Source organism: Diospyros lotus, chromosome 4 (genome assembly GCF_014633365.1).
Source record: "Diospyros lotus cultivar Yz01 chromosome 4, ASM1463336v1, whole genome shotgun sequence".
Lineage (NCBI taxonomy): Eukaryota > Viridiplantae > Streptophyta > Magnoliopsida > Ericales > Ebenaceae > Diospyros > Diospyros lotus.
The window spans coordinates 41,255,265-41,280,883 of NC_068341.1; the positions used below are offsets into that span (position 1 = coordinate 41,255,265).

Consider the following 25,619-nt stretch of genomic DNA (forward strand, 5'->3'; position numbering starts at 1 on the left):
GCAGTAAGAACATCATCTCCCCAGAATTTGGTGGGAAGATTGGCATGTAAAAGTAGTGTTCGTGCAGTTTTAATGAGATGGCGATTTTTACGCACAGCAACACCATTTTGTTGAGGTGTATAAGGACAAGAAGATTGATGCAGAATGCCCCGAGTAGTCTTAAAAGTAGTAAATTGAAAAAAAAAGTACCCAGGGGTATTATCACTACGTAAAGCATGTATAGAAACTCACAAGAGAAAAGAGAGCCTCAGCCCTATTATTGACACAACTGGAAAATGAACTACGTGCCTGTTTACCACACTGACATGACTCACAATAAAAAATAGACAATGATGACAAACTAGGAACTAATTTCTTCAATTTAGAGAGGTTGGGATGACCAAGACGAGAGTGGAGGAGATCTGGGGAAGCAACACTGGTGTAAGCCATCAGCACAGCAAGATGATAGTGACCCTATGGCTCACGCTTGACGCCAATCGGCCGCCTCGTACCCTAGTCCTGTACACAAACAGAGGTAGGAGTGAAAGTGATTAAGTAGTTAAGGGTTTTAGTAAGCTGGCTAACTAAAATCAAATTGAAATGATTGCCAGGGACATATAAGATCGAATTTAAAGATAAAGACGAAGTGGATGTGGTTTGGCATATCCCTTTAACTGTAGTTTTGGTGCCATTAGCCAGGGTAACTGTAGGCAAGGTATCAGAATAAGTGAAGAGAAAAGAAGTTCATTACCACACATATGATTAGTGGCGCCGGAATCTATAATCCAAGGACCAAGAAATGAGCTTTTAGCAACGCAAGCAATAGGATTACCAGGATGAGACTGCTGGGTGGCCTGAAACTTCAAAAAGACATCATACTTAGCTGCAGACATAGGTATCAACTATGAACTCGGTGCAGATTGGGCAGAACTAGGAACACTCTGGAATGCATGAGCTGCACTAGTAGATGATGTAGGCGGAGCAGCGGGCCGACCATGTTTCTTCCAACACCTGTCCTCAAGATGACCTAGTTTCTTACAAAAGGTACACTGTGGATGTGTCCGATTATTATTACGGCCTCTATTTCCTCCTGAGTGAGATGCCTGAGACACAAGGGCTAAAGATTCGGTTGGAGGAACAACATGAGAAGAAGAGGACATACCATGTGCACCGGTCATGTTCAACAACCTTTTAAAAGAGTCCGTCATGGTAGGATTAGTGGAGTTGGTCAAGATTTGATGCCTGATGGCGTCAAATTCTGGTTTTAGATCGGAAAGAGCAATAATCATAAAAAACTTCTCTCTTTGAGCAACCTGTTCGGTCTTGGTCATAGTAATGGGAAGAAGAGCATTGAGAACCCAAATGAGATTCCATGGATGACTCTTGCTTCAGATTCTTGATATTAGAGACCACAGTGTACAAACGCTAGATGTCATTTGTATAACATTCTTTAGCTTCCTTCCACACGTCAACACAATTTTCAAATGGCCGAAAGAGTTGCATGATGGATGGATCAATGGATTGCCATAGGAAGCTGCAAACTGGGCATCAACTTGTTCCTATCTAGCCCGATTGGCTTCCAACACACTTTCAGCCTTTATGGTAAGATGATCGGCTTGGCCTTGCCCTTTGAACCACATTTTGACAGAGGTTGCCCATGAGAGATAATTGGCAGACCCTATTAACTTGACAGTGGTGATATTGATTGTTCCGAGACTGGAGACAGTAAAGAACTGAGAGGCAGAAGGGGCAACAGGTGCGGTTGCGGGAATAGCACCAACAAAAACTACGTCACTGAGGTCAAACATAGCAGGATTTGACACTGGGAATAGGCCTAGGGAAGGGAAGCGACCTAATCTAGAGAAGCCGGTAGAAAACGGCCAGCGGACGTGCTTTAACGCGCCGGCACGTGGGGGTGCATGGGAGCTCTGGTGGCAACTCGGCTTGAAGGTGGTGAACCCTAGGGTGGGGTTAGTTCCAGCAAACGACGGCCGAACAGTGATGTTCCGGTGTGAACATTGACGGTGAAGAAAGAAAACTAGGGTTTTTTCGACGTGAATAGTGACGGTGAAGAAAGAAAACTAGAGGGTTTTTAGGCCACTGAAAAAAGATACACAGCGGTGGCTAGGGTTTTCCTCACCAGTGGCTCGATACCATGTGAGAAAACAATTATGAGAGAAAAAGTTAAAAGATTAGTTTCTTAGTGTGTTATTTATAATAGGCACAACGAGCCTAATAACCTACGGGCTTAGCCGAATTACACATAGTTATAACAAACAAACAAATAAAAAACACATACAACAATATGCAATATATCTAATTATACTAATAATTCTAATAAAGTACATCATGAATATACCTTTTTGTCAGCAACTAGGGCTTCCCTAAGTAGTAGGAAACAACAACAAGAGTATTGTTTCTGTATTAGGAAAGATGGCAGCTAATATGGATGAATAATTCAATCATTGATTGGTGATTGATTGTATATGTTTCCTTGATTTGATTGATTGTATATATTATGTCCTAAAAGTAAAATTGTATCTTCCAGATTAGTTTATGTTTGCTATCTTGGTTGTATCCTAAATTGTATAGATCCTAGGATTCTTTCCTAAAGTTAGTTGTTTCCTAATCTTGTAGAAAAGCTTGTATAAATCAAGCTTTTCTTGTGAATAAAAAAGTGAGATAGTAAGGTTATTTTTTTCCAAAACTTAACCTGGTATCAGAGCCCTAGGGATTGTTTCTGTTCTACAATTCTCTAGGATCTACGAAGCTTATCCTTACTAGTCTTTCCATTTTTCATTTGTCATCCAACCTTGGTCAAGAGATGTCTTCTATCCAAGAACTTGCATCCGATACAACCAATTCCTGCCATACCTCAAAAGTTCCAATTGCTGGAACTCAAAATGGGGCCTTGGGAGGAGAATTTCAGAGTCTCCAGGTAGCCTATCGTTTGAACGGAAAAAACTACTTAAAGTGGTCACAGTTGATCCGGACCTTTCTTAATGGGAGGGGGAAGCTTAGCCACTTGTTAGGAATGTACCCAAAAGAAGGTGATCCAGCGTTTGCAGCATGGGACGAGGAAGATTCCTTGGTAATGTCCTGGCTCTGGAATTCCATGGTTTCAGAGATCAGTGACACTGTCATGTTTTTTACCACAACCAATGATATTTGGGAGGCCATAAATTTGACCTATTCTAAGGTTAAAGATGCAGTCCAAATCTATGAAATACAGGCAAGGGTGGCAACAATCAAACAAGGCTCAAAGACCATCACGGAGTATGCAAATATGTTGCAAACTCTATGGCAAGAGCTAGATCACTACCAATGTTTGAAGATGAAATGTAGTGAGGATGCTGCACTTCATAAGAGATTTGTTGAAAAGGAACGGATATATGATTTCTTGGCCGGCCTCAACAGTGAATTTGATGCGGTTAGAGTGCAGATTCTTGGCAAGGAGGATTCACCTTCCTTGAATGAGGTAATCTCCTTAATAAGGGCAGAAGAAGGGAGAAGGGGTGTGATGCTAGAAGCTATCTCTGGTGAGAGTTCTGCCCTAGTGTCTTTTAAAACTCATAATCAAAACAAAGGCCTTAGGGATGAAAAGAAACTAGTGGATAGGGATTTTTTATGGTGTACCTTTTGTAAAAAACCTAGGCACACCATAGAGAAGTGCTGGAAGCTCCATGGAAAGCCATCCAAGGGGGGACCAACAAGGAGTCAAGTGCATATAGCAGCAGCCAACAGTCAGCAACAACTAGAACCAAGAGGACTGGAGCATGGGGGAGAGTCTTTTGAACTCAACCAGGCAAAGAAAGGTAGCTCTCTTGCTCTCATAGGTATTGCTTCCTCCACTTTTTCCCTACATGCTTCAGAAACTTTACACCAACATTGTTGGATCCTAGACTCGGGTGCTTTTGACCACATGACATCCCATCCACAATTGTTTACTTCCTATAATCCTTGTCCTAGCTCTAGAAAAATTACAATGGCAGATGGCTCACTCATTATCGTTGCTAGTAAAGGATATATTCCTCTCAATGATCACCTATCTCAAGAATGTCCTTCATGTCCCCAAATTATTTGCTAATCTTATATCTGTTCAAAAACTTATTGAGGATACTAATTGCAGTGTATCTTTTTATTCCAATGTTTGTGAGATACAGGAACAGGGTAAGAAGAGGATGATTGGGCTTGCTAGGGTTAGAGAGGGGCTTTATTACCTCGAGGATGTCATGAACCTAGGGTTCATAACAGGTTTAGGAGGTAATTGGGGAGTTAGATTGGAAGAGATGGGAGGAAGTTAGGGAGAACAAGACAGAGAGGGAAAGAAAGAGAGAGATTAGAGAGAAATTGGAGGGAGATTGAGAGAATGCAAGAGAGGGAAATAAGAGATTTCAATTCATCAATTCAAGCCTGCCCCTCTCTTACAATAATGGCTTATTTATAGCCTCTAGCCATCATCCACCCATGTGCAATACAACTACAAGCCTAACAAGTACTATATCCTTATTATAATATTACCCTTATACTACTATTAGGGACATGACAATTCTCCCCGCCTTGAAACATTTCTTCTCCCCAAGAAATGCCAAACCTCCACAGCTTCCCATATCCTTTTTCCTTCTCTTCCACAGCTTGGATGGAAAAGTTTTGAAAAAATTCTGTATGCATAACATATTTGTAGTGGTTCTCATGTACTTTAATTCTTCATCACTTTTTGCAACAATGTTCGCAATCGCCTTAAAATGCGGCAATGTAGAAATTTCAAGTCTAGGAGTTGCTGCAACATTAATTTCTATCATCACCCCATCCGTCATTGCAGTAGGCAAAAATCCCAATTGGCCATCTGTAGCAATAATGCACAAAGCCGCAATAGCTTTGTTTACCAAGATACCTCACAACTTTGAATCTGCTACTGATGAGGGAAATGCCTAATAGGGTCGTAACTCATAGGAGATTTCCCTTGGCTAGAAGAAAAATCATCTGAAACACCTGTCTTGTTTACCTCTATTCCCTCCAACATAAAAAACTAGTTTGCACCTTTTGAATTCTGGTTTACATCTTTGGAAATGACAGCAACATGGTGATACCATTTAAGATCTACAAAACTTCCTCCTGCTAGTGCTGTCTTCACCCTCTCGTTAGCTAAGGAATCCTCAGCATTATCTGAAACCATAGGCAATGGCATATATCCTTAGGAGCTCCACCATCAATTCCATTTCTGATAGAATTTTGATTCGAAACACCATCCGATCCTTCTGTCCCTGCTCTAATCACCAGAGGTAACGAATTGGCTTTAGCTTCCTCGGTCAGTTCCTCAAATGTTGCCCCCGTTTCCTCTCTTAGCCTTTCGGTAGTTGCATCTTGAGGTAGTGGTTATACTTTTAACTTCTCAACCAATGCAGCAGAATTCTCTTCAACATTGCGGGTTGTCGACGTTGATTGAGCCTATGTCTTATTTAGAACAACTGGACCAATTTTAGATTTTGAAGATTCAAAGATATTTATCTCCAATTCCAAAAATACCTTGTTGCCTCCTTCTATTGCTTTCTAATTGACTGCATCAATCATTTCTTGTTTTGGGCTTCCGTGATTGTTATCCAGTCCATCTTCACCAAGAATTTATTTTCCAAAGGAATCAGTACCTGTTGTCCCAATCACCGGATTGTTACAGCTTCCCTCTATGTAATGCTGTTCACCACCAAAACTACTCCCGACTTTGCAGTCATCATTTTTATCATTGCTGCCTAAATCCGAATATTTCTTCTTCTGCCTAAAATCTAAAGCAGGTAGTGACTTGGCCTTCCACAAGCTTGACTTCTCCTTAGGCGACCTCATTTTCATAAACTCATGAGGAGAATAAGGATTACTCATAGGACATGGCAACTTCTCTATAATAATTGGATCAGAGTATTCCCTGGAAAGTAGACAAGCAGGTAATCTAACCTGGTTTTGTCTCGCACACATTATCATGCATTAGTCCATCATCCATCTTCTGAAGTCATCCCAAATTTCACGGGTGTGACTAAACTCCTCATGCAACATATCGGCAATAGTGTCTAGCTTCTTATCCACCACCGATTCTATAGATCCCATACGATTTGGCCTCTCCGTTATCGTTATTGACACTTGTTGCCATTGAGATTCCGTTTGCTTCATCTGAGTTCCATCCACCATATTTCACTCCGGAGTCTCCTCCTACCGCCCAGGACTTGCTCTGATAAGATCTCTTGTAATTCCACAATTCACTATTCTCTACTCACTTGATCACCTAGATCCGAATTGTCTCCACAATCCAATCTGCTTCGTTGCACTCTTTCTTGACAATCCGATCAGTTCTATTGTGGCTTCCTGAAGGTTACCTACTCATCGCTTCCAATGTCAGCCGAATTCCGACACCGACCACTCCTGAAATCGCCTATCATAGTCGCAATCACCCGGCTGTACTTCTCCCTATTCAACTGCAACAATGCTTGTTGTTTTGATTGCCAGTTTAAATGCGGACTGCGGAAGTTAGCCTAGCTCGCCTAGATCTACTTCGCCTAATAATCAACATATACTCGCTTGGAACACAGGGATTGGATTCGCTGGACCTACTCCTGAAGTCGCCCCCCTGGATTGCCAACTGCTTTGAGGTCGCCTTCTTGAACCGCAACTGCAGCAGTCGAAGTCCATTGTTCCTGTCGCAGCGGACTCATTTGGGTTGCTTGCCTTCCTTGATCGGTTAAGCCCTGCACCTCCTTCGATCGGCTCTGTTACTCAGTTGGCGCCACTCTACACATTAATTGACTCTAGCGCAACCATCGCTTGTTGAATTTCACCTTCTCACAGCCTTTCAATTAGGATCAGTCCTTGATTTCAACAACTGAGACCCATCGATCTTGCTGGAATGCTTGAATTCACCAACTCCGTTGAATTCACCGGCTCACCGGAATTTACTGCTCAACCAATTTCACCGAGAGTGTCGGACTTCCAATCAAAGTCGCCTGGCTTGCTCGTCTACTAATTCTGATCAGCTGAAATTGCTCTAGGAGTTGTCGAAAGCACCGTCAGAACGGCTTGGCCAGGTCGTTTTCACATGCCTTCACAATCTGGACCTTAATCCAGATCCTCAGCCGAGAATTCCTCCAACGGAATCACTAAAGCTGATTTAACCGACAAAAACTTAAACACATACTGCTAGAATTCACAATTTGAATGGACGGCTCTCTTCAAATTGAATCAAATCATAGCCAAGGATTGGTTGTTCTGATACCAATTGTCATAAACCTAGGGTTCCTAACATGTTTAGGAGGTAATTGGGGAGGAATTGGGGAGTTAGATCGAAAGATATGGGAGGAAGTTAGGGAGAACAAGACAGAGAGAGACAGAAAGAAAGAGATTAGAGAGAAATTGGAGGGAGATTGAGAGAATGCAAGAGAGGAAAATAAGAGATTTCAATTCATCAATTCAAGCCTGCCCACTCTCTTACAGCAATAGCTTATTTATAGCCTCTAGCCATCATCCGCCCATGTGCAATACAACTACAAGCCTAACAAGTACTATATTCTTATTACAATATTGCCCTTATACTATTATTAGGGACATGACATAGGAATCAATAGGGCCGAACAAGGAGGAGTCTCTTTCTCTTATGTCATGCCTAGCTTAGTCCAACGAGGATAAGATGTGGTTACAACATTATAGAATAGGTCATCCCTCCTTTCTTACTCTCAAATTATTGTTTCCTAATTTAGCTAAAGGTCTGGATTTTAGTCACTTTCATTGTGCTGATTGTGAACTTGCCAAACATAAAAGGGTTTCTTTCCCTCTTTCTAATAAAAGGACTGATTTCCCCTTTTCTTTAATCCATAGTGACATTTGGGGTCCATCAAGTGTTCCTAATATTTCTGGGACAAGATGGTTTGTCTTATTTGTTGATGATTGTACTAGAGTGGTGTGCTTATATTTGTTGAAAGCCAAGTCAGAAGTAAGCCATATTTTTCCCAATTTTTACAGCATGGTTAAGACTCAGTTTGGGGTAAATGTAAAGCGGTTTAGATCTGATAATGCTAGAGATTTCTTCAATCACACTCTATTCGCTTTCTTTCAACAAAAATGTATTATTCACGAGTCTTCTTGTCCTTACACCCCTCAACAAAATGGGGTCGCCGAGAGGAAAAATGGTCATCTTCTAGCTGTTATTTGAGCACTTCTTTTTCACCATAATGTCCCTCAACATTATTGGGGAGAAGTAGCCCTAACTTCCACCACTCTTATCAACAGATTGCCATCTAAAATTCTAGAATCTCAAAGTCCTATTCAACCATTGATGAGTCATTTTCCTGACTTCCATGTGACTAGTAATTGGCAGCCCAAGATATTCGGGTGCACGACCTATGTTCATATTCCAGCAGCCAATAGAGGGAAACTAGATTCTCGTGCCTTAAAATTTGTATTTATTGGATATTCATCCACACAAAAAGGCTATCAATACTATCACCCTCCTTCAAAGAAATATTTTGTATCTGCTGATGTTACATTTGTTGAAAATGAGTTGTATTTAAAATCATCTACTATTTTAGAACAAAATCAAACCTTGATTAATAGGGATTCCTCCTTTCTTCCTGACCTTAATCTGCTATCCTTGAACCCATCTCTTAAATGGAAGGACTCGGCGAACATGACACCTGAGAAAGCTTCACCTTTTACTCCTCGGCCTATGCAGGTATACTCAAGGAGGAAGAAAACCGAATCTAGTCCTATGCAAGCTCTTGCATCCTCTACAAGTCCTATATGTTCTACGGTCTCTACAAGCCGGAATAACACTAACAATCCTACCATTTCAGAGTCATCACCAGGTATTCTCGCAACCAATTCTCTTGATATGACTCATATGAGCTCTACAAAACCTACTGAAGCTATTGTCCAGCCAGATACCTATGGCCTTGATTGGCTCATTGCTCTAAGAAAAGGGAAAAGAAGTTGTACCAAACATTCGTTACACATATTTCTTTCCTTTTCTAAGCTATCTCCTACCCATAAAGCCTTTCTTACCAGCCTACATACCATCCCTATTCCAAAAAGTTTCTCTGAAGCCATAGGGAATAAGAATTGGAAGGATGCCATGGAAGCTGAGATGACAACCTTGGAAAAAAACCAAACCTAGGAAGTGGTAAAGTTGCCTAAAGGAAAACATCCAGTGAGTTGTAAATGGCTCTATACTGTGAAATATAGGCATGATGGATCTCTAGATCAGTACAAAGCAAGATTGGTTGCCAAGGGATATATACAAGTGTATGGGGGTAAACTATTTGGACACTTTTGCACTGGTGGCTAAACTAAATACAATTAGAGTTCTTCTTTCGTTAGCTGCTAATCTAGGTTGGCCATTGCATCAGTTTGACTTGAAAATTGCATTTCTACATGGTAACCTAGAGGAGGAGGTATATATGGAAATACCACCAGGTTATGAAGTAGCCACACAAGGGCTGGTTGTATGCAAACTAAAAGAAGCCTTGTATGGATTGAAACAGTCCCCATGGGCTTGGTTTGGGAGATTCACGAGTGTTATGCTTGGCATGGGGTATAGACAAAGCCAAGGAAACCATGCTTTTTTCATTCAACATTCGGCCATAGGGGGAGTAACTGTGTTAATTGTGTATGTAGATGATATTGTTGTTACTGGCAACGACAAAGAAGGGATGGCTCAATTAAAGGAGTGCTTGTTAAAGGAGTTTGAAATCAAAGATTTGGGGAGATTAAAATATTTCTTGGGAATAGAGGTGGCTCATTCTAAAGAGGACATATTATATCTCAACAAAAATATGTGGTAGACCTTTTAAAGGAGACCGGATTGCTAGGCTGCAAAGCAAGTGACACACCCATTGACCCAAATCATAAGTTGGGAGAAGAAGCTCTTGAAGGAGATAAGGTTGACAAGGGAGTTTACCAAAGGCTGGTTGGAAAGCTGATATATTTGGCCCATACTCGGCCAGATATAGCCTATGCTGTGGGAGTGATTAGTCAATTCATGCATAACTCAGGGGAAGTCCATCTTGAAGCTGTGTATTGAATACTCCACTATCTAAAAGGAGCACCTGGAATAGGCATTTTGTTCAAAAAGGGAGAAGTTATGACCCTTGAGGCCTATACAGATGCAGACTAAGTAGGCTCTGTTTTACATAGAAGATCTATTTCCGGCTATTGTACTATGTTGGGAGGCAATTTGGTAATATGGAGGAGCAAAAAACAAAATGTGATGGCTAGGTCAAGTGCTGAGGCAGAATTTTGTTCCATGGCTCTAGGTATTTGTGAATTATTGTGGCTAAAAATTCTTCTAAATGATCTCAAGATTGAGTGGACTATACCCATGAAGCTCTATTGTGACAACAAATCGGCAATCAGTATCGCTCATAATCCTATTCAATATGACAAGACAAAGCACATTGAAGTAGACATGCACTTCATCAAGGAGAAATTGGATAATGGGCTGATATGCACACCATACATCTTATCACAAGATCAGTTAGCAGACATGCTAACTAAGGGCCTTCCTGCACCAGTGTTTAACAGGATGATAAGCAAGATTGGGATGCAAGATATACACGCCCAATCTTGAGGGGGAGTGTTAGCAGCTGGGGTTTCCCTAAGTAACAGGAAACAATAGCAAGAGTATTGTTTCTGTATTGGGAAAGATGGTAGCTGATATGGATGAATGATTCAATCATTGATTGGTGATTGATTGATTGATGATTGATTATGTATGTTTCCTAGATTTGATTGATTGTATATATTGTTTCCTAAAAATAAAATTGTATCTTCCAGATTAGTTTATGTTTCCTATCTTGGTTGTATCCTAAATTGTATAGATCCTAGGATTCTTTTCTAAAGTTAGTTGTTTCCTAAGCTTGTAAAGAAGCTTGATGCCAGCAATCCCTTTGAGAATGGTTAGGGATTTGGCACCTTTTGCATTTGTGGTAACAATCAGCAGCTACACGATTGGTCTTCTTGCAAATGATGCAATAAGGGCCTTGGTTGTTCTGTTTTTGAGGCTGGAAGCCTCTTCCACATCCATGGCCTTTTCCACAGCCTCTACCTCTACTTTGACTTTCTGGGACTCTTCCCTACTAAAATTGGCCTCCCTTCTTCTCTTGATCCTTCCTTTTTAGATTCACCTTGGATTGAAAAGCCTGCTCCAAGGACTGACTTAAAGACTTCTTGATCCTTTCTTCGTGTGCTTCCCAAGAACCGCTAAGATCAAACATAGTGATCTTTGATAAGTCTTTGGATTCTTCAATGGCAACTGCTGCATGATCAAATTTAGGAGGTAAACTCCTAGGAATCTTCTCCACGACCTTCTTTTCGTCTATTTGATCTCCATAGCCTCTGATTTGATTCACAATATCAGAAACCCTTGAAAAGAACTCCTTTATTGATTCGGAATCCTTCATGGATAAGGTGTCAAAACTTTTCCAAAGTGACTGCAGCCTTATGGAAACAACCTTGTCGTTACCTTGGAACTCCTCCTTCAATGTTTCCCAATCAACTTTGGCCTTTGTGATACTGTAAAGGCGTGGGTAGATGGACTTGCTTATGCCTTGATGTAGATATCTCAAGGCTAGGGCGTTCTTCTTTGTATTCTTCTTGTATTGGGTTTGATTCTCTGCAGTCCAAGCTGTATTCGAGCCTGCAGCTGGTGGTTCTTCATAATCCTCTTCAATCAATTCCCACAAATCTTGAGAGATGAAGAAGAACATCATTTTATCACTCCAATATCTATAGTTTTCACCCTCAAAGATGGGAACTTGGCTTTGAGAGTAGGTATGAGAACATAGTGCTTGATGTAGATGGAGGATTTGAGGCCATTTTGAAACTAGAATTTTGATGTTGGCTCTGATACCAAAATTTGTTGGTGCATGCAGAAGTATAGTGGTTTTAAAAAATTAAACTTTTGGGAGAACCACAAATGCTGAATAATATTGCAGAGCTGCAGCTTCTTTTTTTTTTTTTTGCTAAATCTGATATGGTTTCTCATTTCTTTTCTCTTTATATAGAGCCAAACAACCATAAAGGCTAATCAAGGCATTTACAGAAGCTTTGGAATACAAAAAGATTCCTAGAGAACTAATGCTATAAATGCTATGTTGGAAAACAAAAAGACTACTATAAAGCCTTTCTTAATACTTTAAATGATGTGTATTTAAATGCTTCTAGAAACCACTTTAGATGCTCCTTGATATGCTGAAAATCATAAATTATCTCACAAAATTCTTATTACGATTTGGACCAAAATATGTCTATTTTTCTTTTCAAGTATCAATTATGCATTATAAACTATGAATATAGTTTTTATAATGCATTATAAACTATGAGAAAGTCTGGAAGACCTTTTGTGTGTATCTAAGTTTGCTTATAAGAGAAAGTTCTGTTTTTGAGAAAGGCCCTATAACTGAAATACATAGATGTTATTTTTTTATTTTTGCTTTTGTTCCTGTTTTGCACACAATTTTTTTTGAATACTAGAGCTTATTTTCTGATCAACACTAGAGCTTATTTTCTGAATACTACATCAATTGTTCACGCAGAAGAGGACAATGAGAAAGTCCGGAAGACCTTTTTTGTTTTTTTCCCCCTAAATTTGACCTTTTTTAAGGTTAAAGACTTGATTCTTTTTTTTTTTCTTTTGTTGATTTTGAAGATGTTGCACTTTTTTGTACCCCTCTTGATTTTGATGCCTATTGTGGTGACAGGCAGTTCTGAGTTTGCAGGTTCCTGTGGAACACTCAAAGGAAGTCAGTGACTGTAAACATCTGATTAAAACCTTGGTTATGGGTAAATGTCTCTCTTTTTCCCCGCTTCCTACTCAAATTTACTAAGATATGTTTGGAACAAGGATTTCTCAACGGAAAGGAAAACAAATTAAAACGGCATAACTTATATCCATGCTTATTTACATGTATATAGGAAAATATGTTTTCCTTTCATGAATGCTAGTTCTAAATGCAGCATAAAGAGGTTGATTGTTAATTCAAGAACCTTGGCTGCTGGTTAATCTTCATTTTGTAATCAAAATTTGCTTCTTTCATTGTTCTTTGCTGCTTACATCCTTTATGTGCTGCGGTTGGTTTTCTTCAGGAATGAAGACTATAGTTTGGAGCATCACTCATGCACATTTACCCCGATCACAGGTTTCTGAATTCTTTCATTCTTTATTTACTCCTGTAGTTTGTTTATTTTTATCTTTTCTTCTATTCTCATTTTCTGCAAATTTTTTGACCAAGTATGTGGCCCTTCTTCTGGTTTAGGTTTCACCTTCCACACATGGGACACCTCCACAAGTGCTTGGTCCTCCATCATCCAATCCCTCAATGCCTCAATCATTTAAAGGGATGAGAGAAGATGAGGTATAAGTTTTATGGCATGATTGTGGTGCATCTCGTATGCATGGTTAATTTGGTTTTCTTGTTTTAGGTTTGGAAAGCTTCTGGAGTTTTAAAGAGTGGTGTTCACTGCTTGCCCTTGTTTAAGGAGAAGGATGAGGAGAGGGAAATGGTTAATCTATTTTCTCAGATTTTGGCTATTATGGAACCTCGAGATCTTATGGACATGTTCTCATTGTGCATGCCTGAGCTTTTTGAATGCATGATTAGTAACACTCAGCTAGTTCACATCTTTTCTACCCTTTTACAAGCCACCAAGGTCTTCAAGCCATTTGTAGAGGTTCTGGTTAATTTCCTTGTGAGTACCAAACTTGATGTTCTGAAGCACCCTGATTCACCTGCAGCAAAGCTTGTTTTGCATCTTTTCCGGTTTCTATTTGGTGCTGTTGCTAAAGCTCCATCAGAGTGTGAACGTATCTTGCAGCCTCATGTGCCTATTATCATGGAATCTTGCATGAAAAATGCTACCGAAGTTGAAAAGCCACTTGGTTATCTGCAGCTTCTTCGTACAATGTTTCGAGCACTTGCTGGTGGTAAATTTGAACAACTATTGAGGGACTTGATTCCTACACTACAACCCTGCCTGAATATGCTCTTAGCCATGCTTGAGGGACCCACTGCAGAAGATATGAGGGACCTTCTGTTGGAGCTTTGTTTAACCCTCCCCGCACGCTTAAGTTCATTGTTGCCACATCTTCCGCGCCTTATGAAGCCTTTAGTTCTATGTCTTAAAGGGAGTGATGATGTAGTGAGTTTGGGTTTAAGAACACTAGAGTTTTGGATTGATAGCTTGAATCCTGATTTTCTTGAACCAAGTATGGCAAATGTTATGTCTGAGATTATTTTAGCCTTGTGGTCTCACCTAAGGCCTGCACCCTATCCATGGGGTGGGAAATCATTGCAACTCCTAGGCAAGTTAGGTGGTCGTAACAGACGTTTCCTCAAGGAGCCTCTTGCACTTGAGTGCAAGGAGAACCCTGAGCATGGGCTTCGCTTGATTCTTACATTCGAGCCCTCCACGCCATTTTTGGTACCTTTGGATCGTTGTATAAATCTTGCTGTAGCAGCTGTTATGCAGAGGAATGGCAGCGTGGATGCTTTTTACCGGAAACAAGCTTTAAAATTTGTTCGTGTGTGCTTATCCTCTCAGCTTAATTTGCCAGGAAATGTTACTGAAGATGGATTAGCACCCAAGAAGTTGTCAGCTTCTGTTATTTCCCCAGTGGATCCATCTTGGAGAAGATCTGACATGTCTGACATGAAGGTTGGTGTGACAATATACTGGTATTTCATGTCTTGTAAAAAGAATTTGCTATTTCGTGTCTTTCAGAAATCTTTAGATGTATTGCTTTATCTTGTGCTCTCATTGCTTTCTGTTGAATGTATGAATTTAGAATATGCTTGTATAATGGGTTAAGTGTAATGGAGAATTTTAATTGGTTCATCTCTTCCACCTCAAGTGTGGAATGTATTTGTTATGGGAAGGAGAATTTATTTCCTAATTGTTGCCTTTCCTCTCGTTGGCAAGTGTTGAAATTGTCAACCTTAAGAATTGTAATTTGTTTAGTGTGTTCACCTGTAAATCTTTCATCTGCTCTCATTTTTGTCATTGGTTCGTTTATCTTGTTTTCAGATGAATTACCAGAAATGGAAATTTCTTAAAGATATAATGTTTCTACCTTGCAGCCTGACTTAGGTGTGAAGACAAAGACCCAACTTATGGCTGAAAAATCTGTTTTTAAGGTTCTCTTGATGACTGTCATTGCTGCTGGTGCAGATCCTGATTTACACGACCCCAAAGATGAGTTTGTTGTTAATGTTTGCCGCCATTTTGCTATGGTATTTCACATAGAACATTTGTCAGCAAATACTGCAAGTTCGTCTGCTCAGTTTGGAGGTCCAGTACTTTCATCAAATGCCAGTGTCAGTTCCAAGTCTAGAAATAGTACTTCATCTGATCTTAAAGAGTTGGATCCATTGATCTTTTTAGATGCCTTAGTGGATGTTCTAGCAGATGAGAATAGACTTCATGCTAAAGCTGCTCTTAGTGCAGTTAATGTGTTTGCTGAAACACTTCTTTTCCTTGCTCGCTCAAAGCATACTGATGTGCTTCTGTCAAGAGGGGGCCCTGGTACGCCAATGATTGTATCTAGTCCATCAATGAGTCCTGTTTATTCACCCCCTCCAAGTGTCCGTATTCCTGTTTTTGAGCAGCTTTTACCTCGTCTCTTGCATTGTTGCTATCGAAGTACTTGGCAAGCGCAAATTGGTGGGGTTATGGGGCTTGGAGCTATGGTTGGAAAGGTCACTGTTGAAACATTAGGCGGGTTTCAAGTTAGGATTGTCAGGGGTCTGGTATATGTTCTTAAAAGGCTTCCTGTATTTGCTTCCAAAGAGCAGGAGGAGACCAGCCAGGTGCTGACACAGGTTCTTCGTGTGGTGAATAATGTTGATGAAGCAAATAGTGAAGCCCGACGGCAAAGTTTCCAAGGAGTTGTGGAGTACCTGGCATCTGAGCTTTTCAATCCTAATGCATCCATTAACGTGAGAAAGATTGTGCAGTCCTGTTTGACACTTTTAGCTAGTAGAACAGGCAGTGAAGTTACTGAATTGCTTGAGCCTTTATATCAACCTTTACTTCAGCCTCTTCTATTGCGGCCGCTCCGGTTAAGGACAGTTGATCAACAGGCAAGTCATATTTCTCATTATTGCGTGTATCTGCTGATTTCTTATTCTAATTAAGTGTATGTCATCTAGGTTGGGACAGTTACTGCTCTAAATTTCTGCTTGGCCTTGAGACCCCCTCTTCTTAAATTGACTCAAGAACTTGTCAACTTCCTGCAAGAAGCATTGCAAATTGCTGAGGCTGATGAAGCTGTGTGGGTTGTGAAATTTATGAACCCAAAAGTGGCCACATCGTTAACTAGGCTTCGCACAGCTTGCATTGAACTACTATGTACAGCTATGGCATGGGCAGATTTCAAAACACAAAATCATTCTGAACTGCGGTCAAAGATTATTTCAATGTTCTTTAAGTCCTTGACAAGCAGGACTCCTGAAATCGTAGCTGTTGCCAAGGAGGGCCTACGACAGGTTTCATGTGCACATTTTGTTTGATTATTATTTGTGTAGCACTTCTTCTATTATGGAGTAGTGCCTTTGGCATCTGTTCTACCCTTTAGTTATTCATCTTCTGTTAGTGGTTGAAAATTATGGCTGATAATTTGTGGTATGTCAGACAACCCAATGGTTTGTTCTGACTGGGAGAGGTTGCTATTTTGAGTGTGGTTGGTGGTTCTTTAATTGATAGACTGATAATCTTCAGTTGCTTTGTTTTTCATTGTCATTTTTATCTACTTCTATTTTCAAACCCCATGGTTTATTTTAAATCTAGTTGTGTGTTGCAATCTTCTAGGTCATTCTGCAGCAAAGGATGCCTAAAGAACTTCTTCAAACCAGCCTGAGGCCCATATTAGTTAACTTGGCACATACCAAAAATCTCAGCATGCCTCTTCTGCAGGGTCTGGCTCGACTGTTGGAACTTCTTTCCAATTGGTTTAATGTTACATTGGGGGGCAAATTGTTAGAGCACCTCAAGAAATGGTTGGAACCAGAAAAACTGGCACAGTGCCAGAAGTCATGGAAGGCTGGTGAAGAACCGAAAATAGCTGCTGGTGAAGTTTACCTTTTTTTTTTTGTTGTTGTTGTTCTAATATTCATGTCCCCTTCTCTCCTTTCTTGGTCTTTGAACCATAATAGTTGCTTGCATATACATCTATACACACTTGTTTAATGTTGGTTTATTTTTTGTTCTTGGTGCAGCTATAATTGAACTATTCCATTTGCTTCCTTCTGCCGCTGGGAAGTTCCTTGACGAACTTGTAACCTTGACTATTGATTTAGAAGCAGCCCTTCCGCCTGGACAATTTTATAGTGAGATTAACAGTCCATATCGCCTCCCACTCACCAAATTTTTGAATCGTTATCCAGCAGCTGCAGTTGACTATTTTCTTTCTCGATTATGTCAGCCCAAATACTTCAGACGGTAAGATAATATGCTTGGATTAAGAAGTCTATTGATAATTAATGTGAATATGAGAAATATATCCCGTTCTTATTTTCTTTCTTTCTTTTTTACTGAAACCAATCCAGGTTTATGTATATAATTCGGTCTGATGCTGGCCAGCCCTTGAGAGAAGAACTTGCAAAGTCACCAGAAAAGATTCTAGCAAGTGCATTTCCTGAATTTGTACCAAAATCTGACGCTTCAATGGCTCAGGGATCTTTAACTCCACCAGCGGCTTTGGGTGAGGAAGGCCTTGTTACTTTACCTGAGAGTTCGAGTGCACCCTCCCCAACCCCAGGAGCAGCATCAGATGCTTATTTTCAGGGGCTTGCACTAATTAAAACTCTGGTCAAATTAATGCCTGCCTGGTTGCAAAGTAATCGTACTGTCTTTGATACTCTAGTGCAGCTTTGGAAGTCAGCTGCCAGAATGGCCCGGTTGCAAAATGAACAGGAACTGAACTTGGTGCAAGTAAGTATGGTGGCTGTTTAGATAATTTTTTTTTCTGGTACTCTTTTTTCTTTTCCTTTTCCTTTTCTTTTCGATATTTCAAACTTTTAACATTTTCTCTTGAAGGTGGGACAATTTGTTGTGTCAACACAGTTACACCACAGGGTCATGGAATGAGTTAAATCTAAAACCTGGAACCTGGTTCCTGAAAATGCTTGTTTGCCGTTTTACCCTATGCTTGTAGCATCTGATTTATCACTTATCTTTTAGTTTGACTTTTCCCCTATTTTCTAATTCAGAATCCTTTTTCCTTGTTTTCTATGTAATTATATTGTTCTTTTGCTGAATTCCTTTAATCACTGCATTAATTTACCTCCCTAAAAATTTATATATTTATGGGGCATACTTCTGGTTTGTATGGAGAAGTTTCATGAGATGGTTGTGTTCTATCATATAGTTGATTTTGTGAAACCAACATGTACAACATGGAAACATAACTAAGTGAAATGCATAGAAAATGAAAGCCAAAATTATTAATAAATTAGGGGGAGATCAAGGAGAGATGGAAGAAGTATTTTTTGAAGTTTTTTAATGAACGAGGAGAGACAAACTTTTCTTTTTTGGGGTAACGTAGGGGTTCTAGGCTTTGCCTGACTAGTCCCTTATGGGGGTACACTGACCTGACACATGGATGGATAAGACTTCACCTAAAGGATGGTGGTCATGTCCCCAAAAAATAGTCTCGCTTGGTGCTTTCATGTTGGGGAATTTTAGCAACTTTTATCACATGTTTTGTGGACGTACGTATATGTTTAAATGAAATAAAGCAAGCAATTAAAAAGATGAAGAATGGTAAAGTAGATGGACTAGATAATAGACCTTCCTACCTGATCCTATGGTACTGGAGTAACAACACCAATCCTAGTAATAGAAGGATATGCCTTAGCAAAAAAAAAAAAAAAAGAAGAAGGGTCCTGTATGCAATCCAATAGACTCCATGCGAATGCATTTTACGATCCTATGATCTGGATTGGGATTTTCGTTAGTATGAGTTGGGTATCTTGGATCTTATGTTCATGCCAACACTGGTGTGATACTATTTGCTTTCCCCACGTGAGCAAGGCACACAGTTAAAGACTTCTTTTCTGCAAAATGATGATTGTGAAAAGTGCCTTTCAAGGATATGGTTATGTATTGTTCGAATTTTTCTTTTTTTTAGGATCAAAATGTATTGTTTGAAATTTACTCTATATAGATAAGTTACATTGTTTGAGTTCTGGCATTGCTGGATGTTATACTAGTTTTGTATTTTTGAATACCTAATCTATCATCTCACATTATGTTATGTGCTACTATAGTTGCTAAATTTCATCTTCTCTTGTCCTATTATAGGGTGCTAAAGTGATCAGATTCACTAGCAAAAGGAAAGGGGGGGAATTTTCAATTATTATATTCTTATGCTTTTCCCCCATCTTACTAGAAACAAGGAATCATGATAGTGGCTGCAGTTCATAGTACTATTATTGCTAGTTATATTCATATATTCTTGATATGGTGCTTGCATAAATTGTTCAAAAGAATTCATCTCTCTCTCTCTCTCTCTCTTATTTTGTGCTTTTGCTCATCTCCATGATGTGGCTAATAAAATGCAGGTAAAAGAAAGCAAATGGCTTGTCAAATGCTTTCTGAACTACTTACGACATGACAAAACGGAAATTAATGTTCTCTTTGATATCCTCTCCATCTTCTTATTCCGTACCCGCATTGATTTTACTTTCCTGAAAGAGTTTTACATTATTGAGGTATGTTTTCAAGGACAATGCTATTGTTTAATCTTGTCTTTTTTTGTTTTTATCTTTTCGGTATTTCTTTAATTATTAATCTGCTATGTTGATGATCTTATTGTATCTCAGGTAGCTGAAGGTTATGCACCCAACATGAAGAAAACACTCCTCCTGCATTTTTTGAACCTTTTCCAATCAAAACAACTTGGCCCTGATCATCTGGTTGTTGTCATGCAAATGCTCATTCTTCCAATGTTAGCCCATGCCTTTCAAAATGGCCAAAGTTGGGAGGTGGTTGACACTGCTATTTTAAAGACAATTGTTGAGAAGCTTCTTGATCCTCCAGAAGAGGTAAATCTGTAATGCTTCATGAATCCTTATTGATGCATCCTTCAGAAATCATTTTTACTTTTGATTGCATATTTTACTTGTTGATTTTTGGTTGACACTGCTATTTTAGAAATCATTATATTATTTGTATTTTTTGTAGGTTTCTGCTGATTATGATGAACCCTTGAGAATAGAACTATTGCAACTAGGCCACTTTGCTTCTCAAGTATCTTCAGAATGACCTTGTTCATCATAGAAAAGAACTCATTAAGTTTGGTTGGAATCATCTTAAACGTGAAGATAGTGCCAGTAAGCAGTGGGCATTTGTTAATGTTTGCCACTTCCTGGAGGCCTATCAAGCTCCAGAGAAAATAATACTCCAGGTACCTTTTAATTTTTCTTGCATAATAGTCTATGGTAGCATCTTTTTTTTTTTTTTCTCTGTTATTATGTATTGCATTTCCAATTCCAATACATTGAACCTGGGAACTTTTTGAATGAGTTTGCAGTAACCTTTTAAGGGCTTGACCATGTGAGTCATAGTCTGGATGTTCTATGCTATCTGTGGAGCAATCTAAGATGGAGATTACTGGAGTATTTTCATTTGCCTCAGTTGTCATGGCCTAAAAAGTAGGCTCGTCATTGGTGCATAACCCTTGGTGAACATTGGCTCAGTAGGATCGAGCAAGCCTACGGACCTAGTATGCATCATAGTGCATTATAATAGCCAATAATGAATATGAAATGAGACAATAACTTTATTAAAATAAATCATATCAATGTATTAGATAATCCTACTTGTAAATAATAAAAATTGACTACTAATGATGTCTAAAGATAAATGAAATAGTATTGATCATGCCTACACAATCAAGTGCAGGGTGTACCTATAAATGAGACAATACAAAGCGAAAATGATTCCAATTAAAACAGTTCACCAGTCTGACTTGTAATCTGAAAGACATACTTAAGTACTGAGCAAGCCAGTAACTGATTGTTTTGATGGAATCAAAACAAGGAGACACGAGTTTTTATATAATTTTTTCTTTAAAGTATGCATGAAACAATTGTTTTCTTTAAATTAAATTTATTGGTATAAGAAAATTCTTTCTTCTATAATTCATAGTTGTCAAAGATGTGAGGGCAAGAGGCACAGCCCTGTGCAGCTCAGCCTGGCTGAGTCACAGTGCCCTTCAAAAGGGGGCATGGGGCACACGCTTCTTGCTAAGGCCCAAAGCATGCTCTTCATGCGCCTTGTGCAAAAAGGCTTAAACCCATAAGAATTAAGTAAACCCAGTATACAAAAGTTATGGTTCAGCTTTTTGTGGGAAGTCAAAAAGGCCGCCTTTGTCTTTTAAGTAAAAAGTCTGCTACCCCTGTCTTAGAAAAGAGAAAGTCTTCGTTGTTAAGTGATAATATCAGAATACTTTTGCTTGATTTGTCATTGTAGAATTATTTTCTTGTCAATATGAGGCATATATGTGTTCATTGGCAAGAGACGAGGCTACTGGTGGTCAGCAGATGGCTGCCAGAGCTCTCATCCGCTGGCAGTCAAACACAGTTGAATTTCATGCTTCAACATACAGGTGGCACTTGTCAGTGCACGAGAGACCTGTGCCAGCCACCTGCTTTGTTTGTCATGGTCGGATGCAAGCGAATATCCTCTGGTGACCTATTTTGTGGTTGATGTTGTTTTCTGTTGCTATATTTTCAGTTTTTCTGTTCGTGCACAGCTGTTGTGTCCTCTGTGGTTTTTGTTTTGATTTGATTTTTTTCTGAGTTTTTATTGTTTTCTGTTTCAGTCTCTCTTGGATTTTTTTTTTTTGTTTTTTTTATTTTCATCTAATTCATATGTAAGTGTTAAATTTTTCTTTTTTTCTGTTTCAACTGTTTTTGTGTGTTTCAAATTTGAATTAAAATTCTATTTCTTTATAGATATAGATATATTTTCTCTTTTAGCTGCATCCCATGCTAATTGACCAAGGTGGACAAAGGCTAGTGTCTACTGCCTTTAGTTATAATATTATGACATTTTCTCCCTACGGTTCTTCAAACAGATATACGCCCAATCCATGACTTTGATAAACAACAAACAATATATCGTCTTAATCCCACTATGTAGAGTCAGTTGTATGAATTCTAGCTCACCAGTCATTTCTATTTATGGCCTTATATTTTGTGAGACCCTTAAAGCTCATATCATAACTAAGAGTTTCCCACTAAGTTTTTCTTGGTTTTTCTCTTCCTATTTTGCTAAATAGCAGTTCCATTCCTTCCACTCTTCACAAGCGCCACTATTAGTCTTTTCTTGCATGATCAAAGCATCCTAGTTGTGTCTCATGCATCTTATCTAATTAAAATAAAAAATTTCATATAGAATGCTTCAGTATACCATCAAAGCTTTAAAAAACAGTAATTGCATTTGATTGAATCATCCAATAGTCATAGCCATGGCAATACAATGTAAAGAAGAGGCTTCCCTAATAAGCTAAGCTCTAACAGTGCAAAGACTAATTTTCATATTATGCAAATATGGAGAGTTCAATAAAGTTTAGAGTAAATTACTTTCATAAATAGTGCAATCTAAAAAATATGCAATTATATAAATTTTGTATTCTTGCAGGAGGATAGTGAAATATAATAAAATACACTGACTGCCCCTGAGGCAAGCTTAATTCAAGGGACCATCCCTTGATTTTGACAAATTACGGGGATCTCACCTATGGTTTAAAAGCTATATCGGGCAGTATCTATGCTGTTAAATTTTCAAAATGTCCAAAATGACCTCCCCCCCTCTCCTCTCTCTCTCTCTCTCTCTCTCTCTCCAGCGGTGGCAGTTTGTGATGTATGTCATTGTTTTTCCACCTTCTCCTTGAGGTCCTTCAGTTGATGTTATACCTGCTTAGAAAAATTTAGCTTGTTAGCCAGGAGCTCACTAGCCTAATTATAAGCCAAAGGATGTTTCCTTAACCTGATTCTATTTTTTAAAGCATGTTTTAAGTTAGCAATTGAAGTTTTTATTACGTCATTTGGTGAAGAAAGATTTAGAATATAAACTGTTTCTTCATAAATCCTCTTATCCATTCCAGAGCTGCTCATGTTCTTTTTTACTTAAAGATTGTGAGCTTACTCCATGGGACTTTTTGTTCTCTTTTGCTGCCTCTTTTTAATTATTTAATATAACCTCTCATGAAATGAACAATGAATGGTAAATCCCGAGGCTTCCACAGCTGTCAAGCGTCAGTTAAAAAAAAATTGTGTTTTCAGGTGGTCATTGGGATTGCAGTTATACCATGTATTTTATTTTTGAGAAATTAAATGGTTGGAAAGATTAGAAAGCTACAGCTTTGTAAATTTGCTATAATTATGCGCAGACGTGTGTTTTCTGCTAGTTGATAATGGTATGGATTTATTGTTGCTTGATGTTTAGTCCTGCCCGTACCACAGTGCAATTTAGTCTTGTTTAGCCCCATGATCAATTTCATGGTGCATCAAGTAAGAATATTAATACTGACTGCATTGGGTAATTTCAGGTGTTTGTTGCACTTCTCCGAACTTGCCAGCCAGAAAATAAAATGTTGGTCAAGCAAGCTCTTGACATACTAATGCCAGCACTTCCTCGAAGATTACCTCTTGGTGATTCTCGTATGCCAATTTGGATACGCTACACAAAAAAGATTCTGGTTGAGGAAGGTCACTCAATTCCTAATTTGATCCATATTTTCCAGCTCATTGTCCGACATTCAGATCTCTTTTATAGCTGCAGAGCACAGTTTGTACCTCAGATGGTGAATTCTCTGAGTCGCCTTGGGTTGCCATATAATACTACAGCAGAGAACAGGCGTCTTGCCATTGAGCTTGCTGGGTTGGTTGTTGGTTGGGAAAGACAAAGGCAGAACGAAATGAAAGTGGTGAGTGAGGGTGATGTCTCTAACCAGAACAATGATGGACTCAACCATGGCTCTTCTGGTCTTGATACCAAGCGTCCAATGGATGGATCTGCTTTTGCAGAAGATCCAAGTAAGAGGGTAAAGGTTGAACCTGGTCTTCAAACCCTTGGTGTTATGTCACCTGGTGGTGCCTCATCAATTCCTAACATAGAGACCCCGGGATCTGCTGGACAACCTGATGAAGAATTCAAGCCAAATGCTGCAATGGAGGAAATGATTATCAATTTTCTCATACGAGTAAGGCTTTCTTTTTTCTTTATTATCTTTCTTCTTCCTCTGATCTAGAGTAAAATCTGGTGATGGTCTAGGTTTCCTGGAACTCTCTGTGTGTAACAACCTTATTCTATGTAACTTGATAATTCTTTTGACCTATCCCTGAAACTTTTTACTACTTCTAAACTTGATTATTTGTGAAATAGCTACTACATAAGTTTTATATTCACTTTTGCTAATCTTATTACATCTGAAAGATAGCTCTTTTACCTAGCCAAAAAAAAGCTCTTTCAAGAATGCTCAGTCATCAGCGTTCAATTTGTGCATATGTACATAGACATATAGTTATATTTGTACAATATTATGTTTTCTATTAATAGATTTGGTATGTTAGATGACCAGTTGCATTCCTGTTGCATGTACTTTTCTCAGGAACCTAAGAATAACAAACAATTCTGAAAGATTTGATCTCTGTGTTAGACTCAATACTCATTAAGACATTTCCGAACATGTATCTGCCACCTGTCTAAAGGTATTCTATAATGTTTTGATTTATTTAAAATTTGATACTGGGGGCAGCAAGGTCACAGTAAGGTTTATTCTTTTATGGCTGAAAGATCACGGGTTTGAGTTATAGAAACATCTTCTTTCCTGTGTTAGTAAGAACTTATACTTTTGTGGCCGGGAGGTCATGGGTTTTAGTTGTAGAAACAGCCTCTTTACGAAGCAAGGGTAAGCCTGTGCTCGGAAACAACCCTCCTCGATCCTCGCAAAGCAGGGATCCTTGTGCACCAAGGACATCCTCTTTTATTTAAAACTGGACATACCATAAGAAAAAAAAAAAAAAGAAATGCTTCCTATTAATCCTTTTTTTGAGTTTTTAATTTTAAGAAAACCAGAATTTTCAGTTTGTTCATGAATGCAGCTGTCTAGAGTAGATATTAAATTTCTTTTTATTCATGCATGTTTGAATTGATAATGCACTTGAGTAAAAACATTAAAATGTAATTAGTTTTCTTATTTCAGTATCTTCTCTGCTATAGGTAAGCACCATACATCCTGCCATCACCCCCCACAACATAGGTGTATATATATGTTGATTCCCATGAGAAATACAAGAGAAAGAGGAAAGGAAAGCAGCCGTCCACAGCTGGAAACTAATCTAGAGTGTTGAGTTTTTAGAAGTTTCTAAATTTAGTTTGGGATAGTTTCCTAATTCCAGTTTAGGATACTTTCCTAAAGTGTGGTGTTGTAATCTTTCCTAAACACAACCCTATAACTAGGGCTGGATGATAATAAGAAAATACACACGGTCTCCCATTCATTCTTACAATATATATATATATATGTATGTATCATTAATTAATAAATAATGTGAATATGAATGCTACTGCAAACATGTGAATGCTTTTTACTTGCCAAACCC

At 38.9% G+C, this 25,619-nt stretch overlaps 1 protein-coding gene across 1 annotated transcript in view; it reads left to right on the forward strand.

Moving 5' to 3' along the window:
* Positions 1-25,619, forward strand: part of LOC127799545 (uncharacterized) — a 72,677-nt gene that overhangs the window by 35,838 nt on the left and 11,220 nt on the right. The window contains 14 exon segments of the mRNA XM_052333674.1: positions 12,711-12,792; positions 13,096-13,148; positions 13,266-13,364; positions 13,432-14,664; positions 15,087-16,088; positions 16,158-16,493; positions 16,816-17,074; positions 17,223-17,445; positions 17,553-17,937; positions 19,569-19,718; positions 19,830-20,051; positions 20,191-20,238; positions 20,240-20,413; positions 23,564-24,217. Coding sequence (XP_052189634.1) covers positions 12,711-12,792; positions 13,096-13,148; positions 13,266-13,364; positions 13,432-14,664; positions 15,087-16,088; positions 16,158-16,493; positions 16,816-17,074; positions 17,223-17,445; positions 17,553-17,937; positions 19,569-19,718; positions 19,830-20,051; positions 20,191-20,238; positions 20,240-20,413; positions 23,564-24,217 — 4,920 coding nt within the window.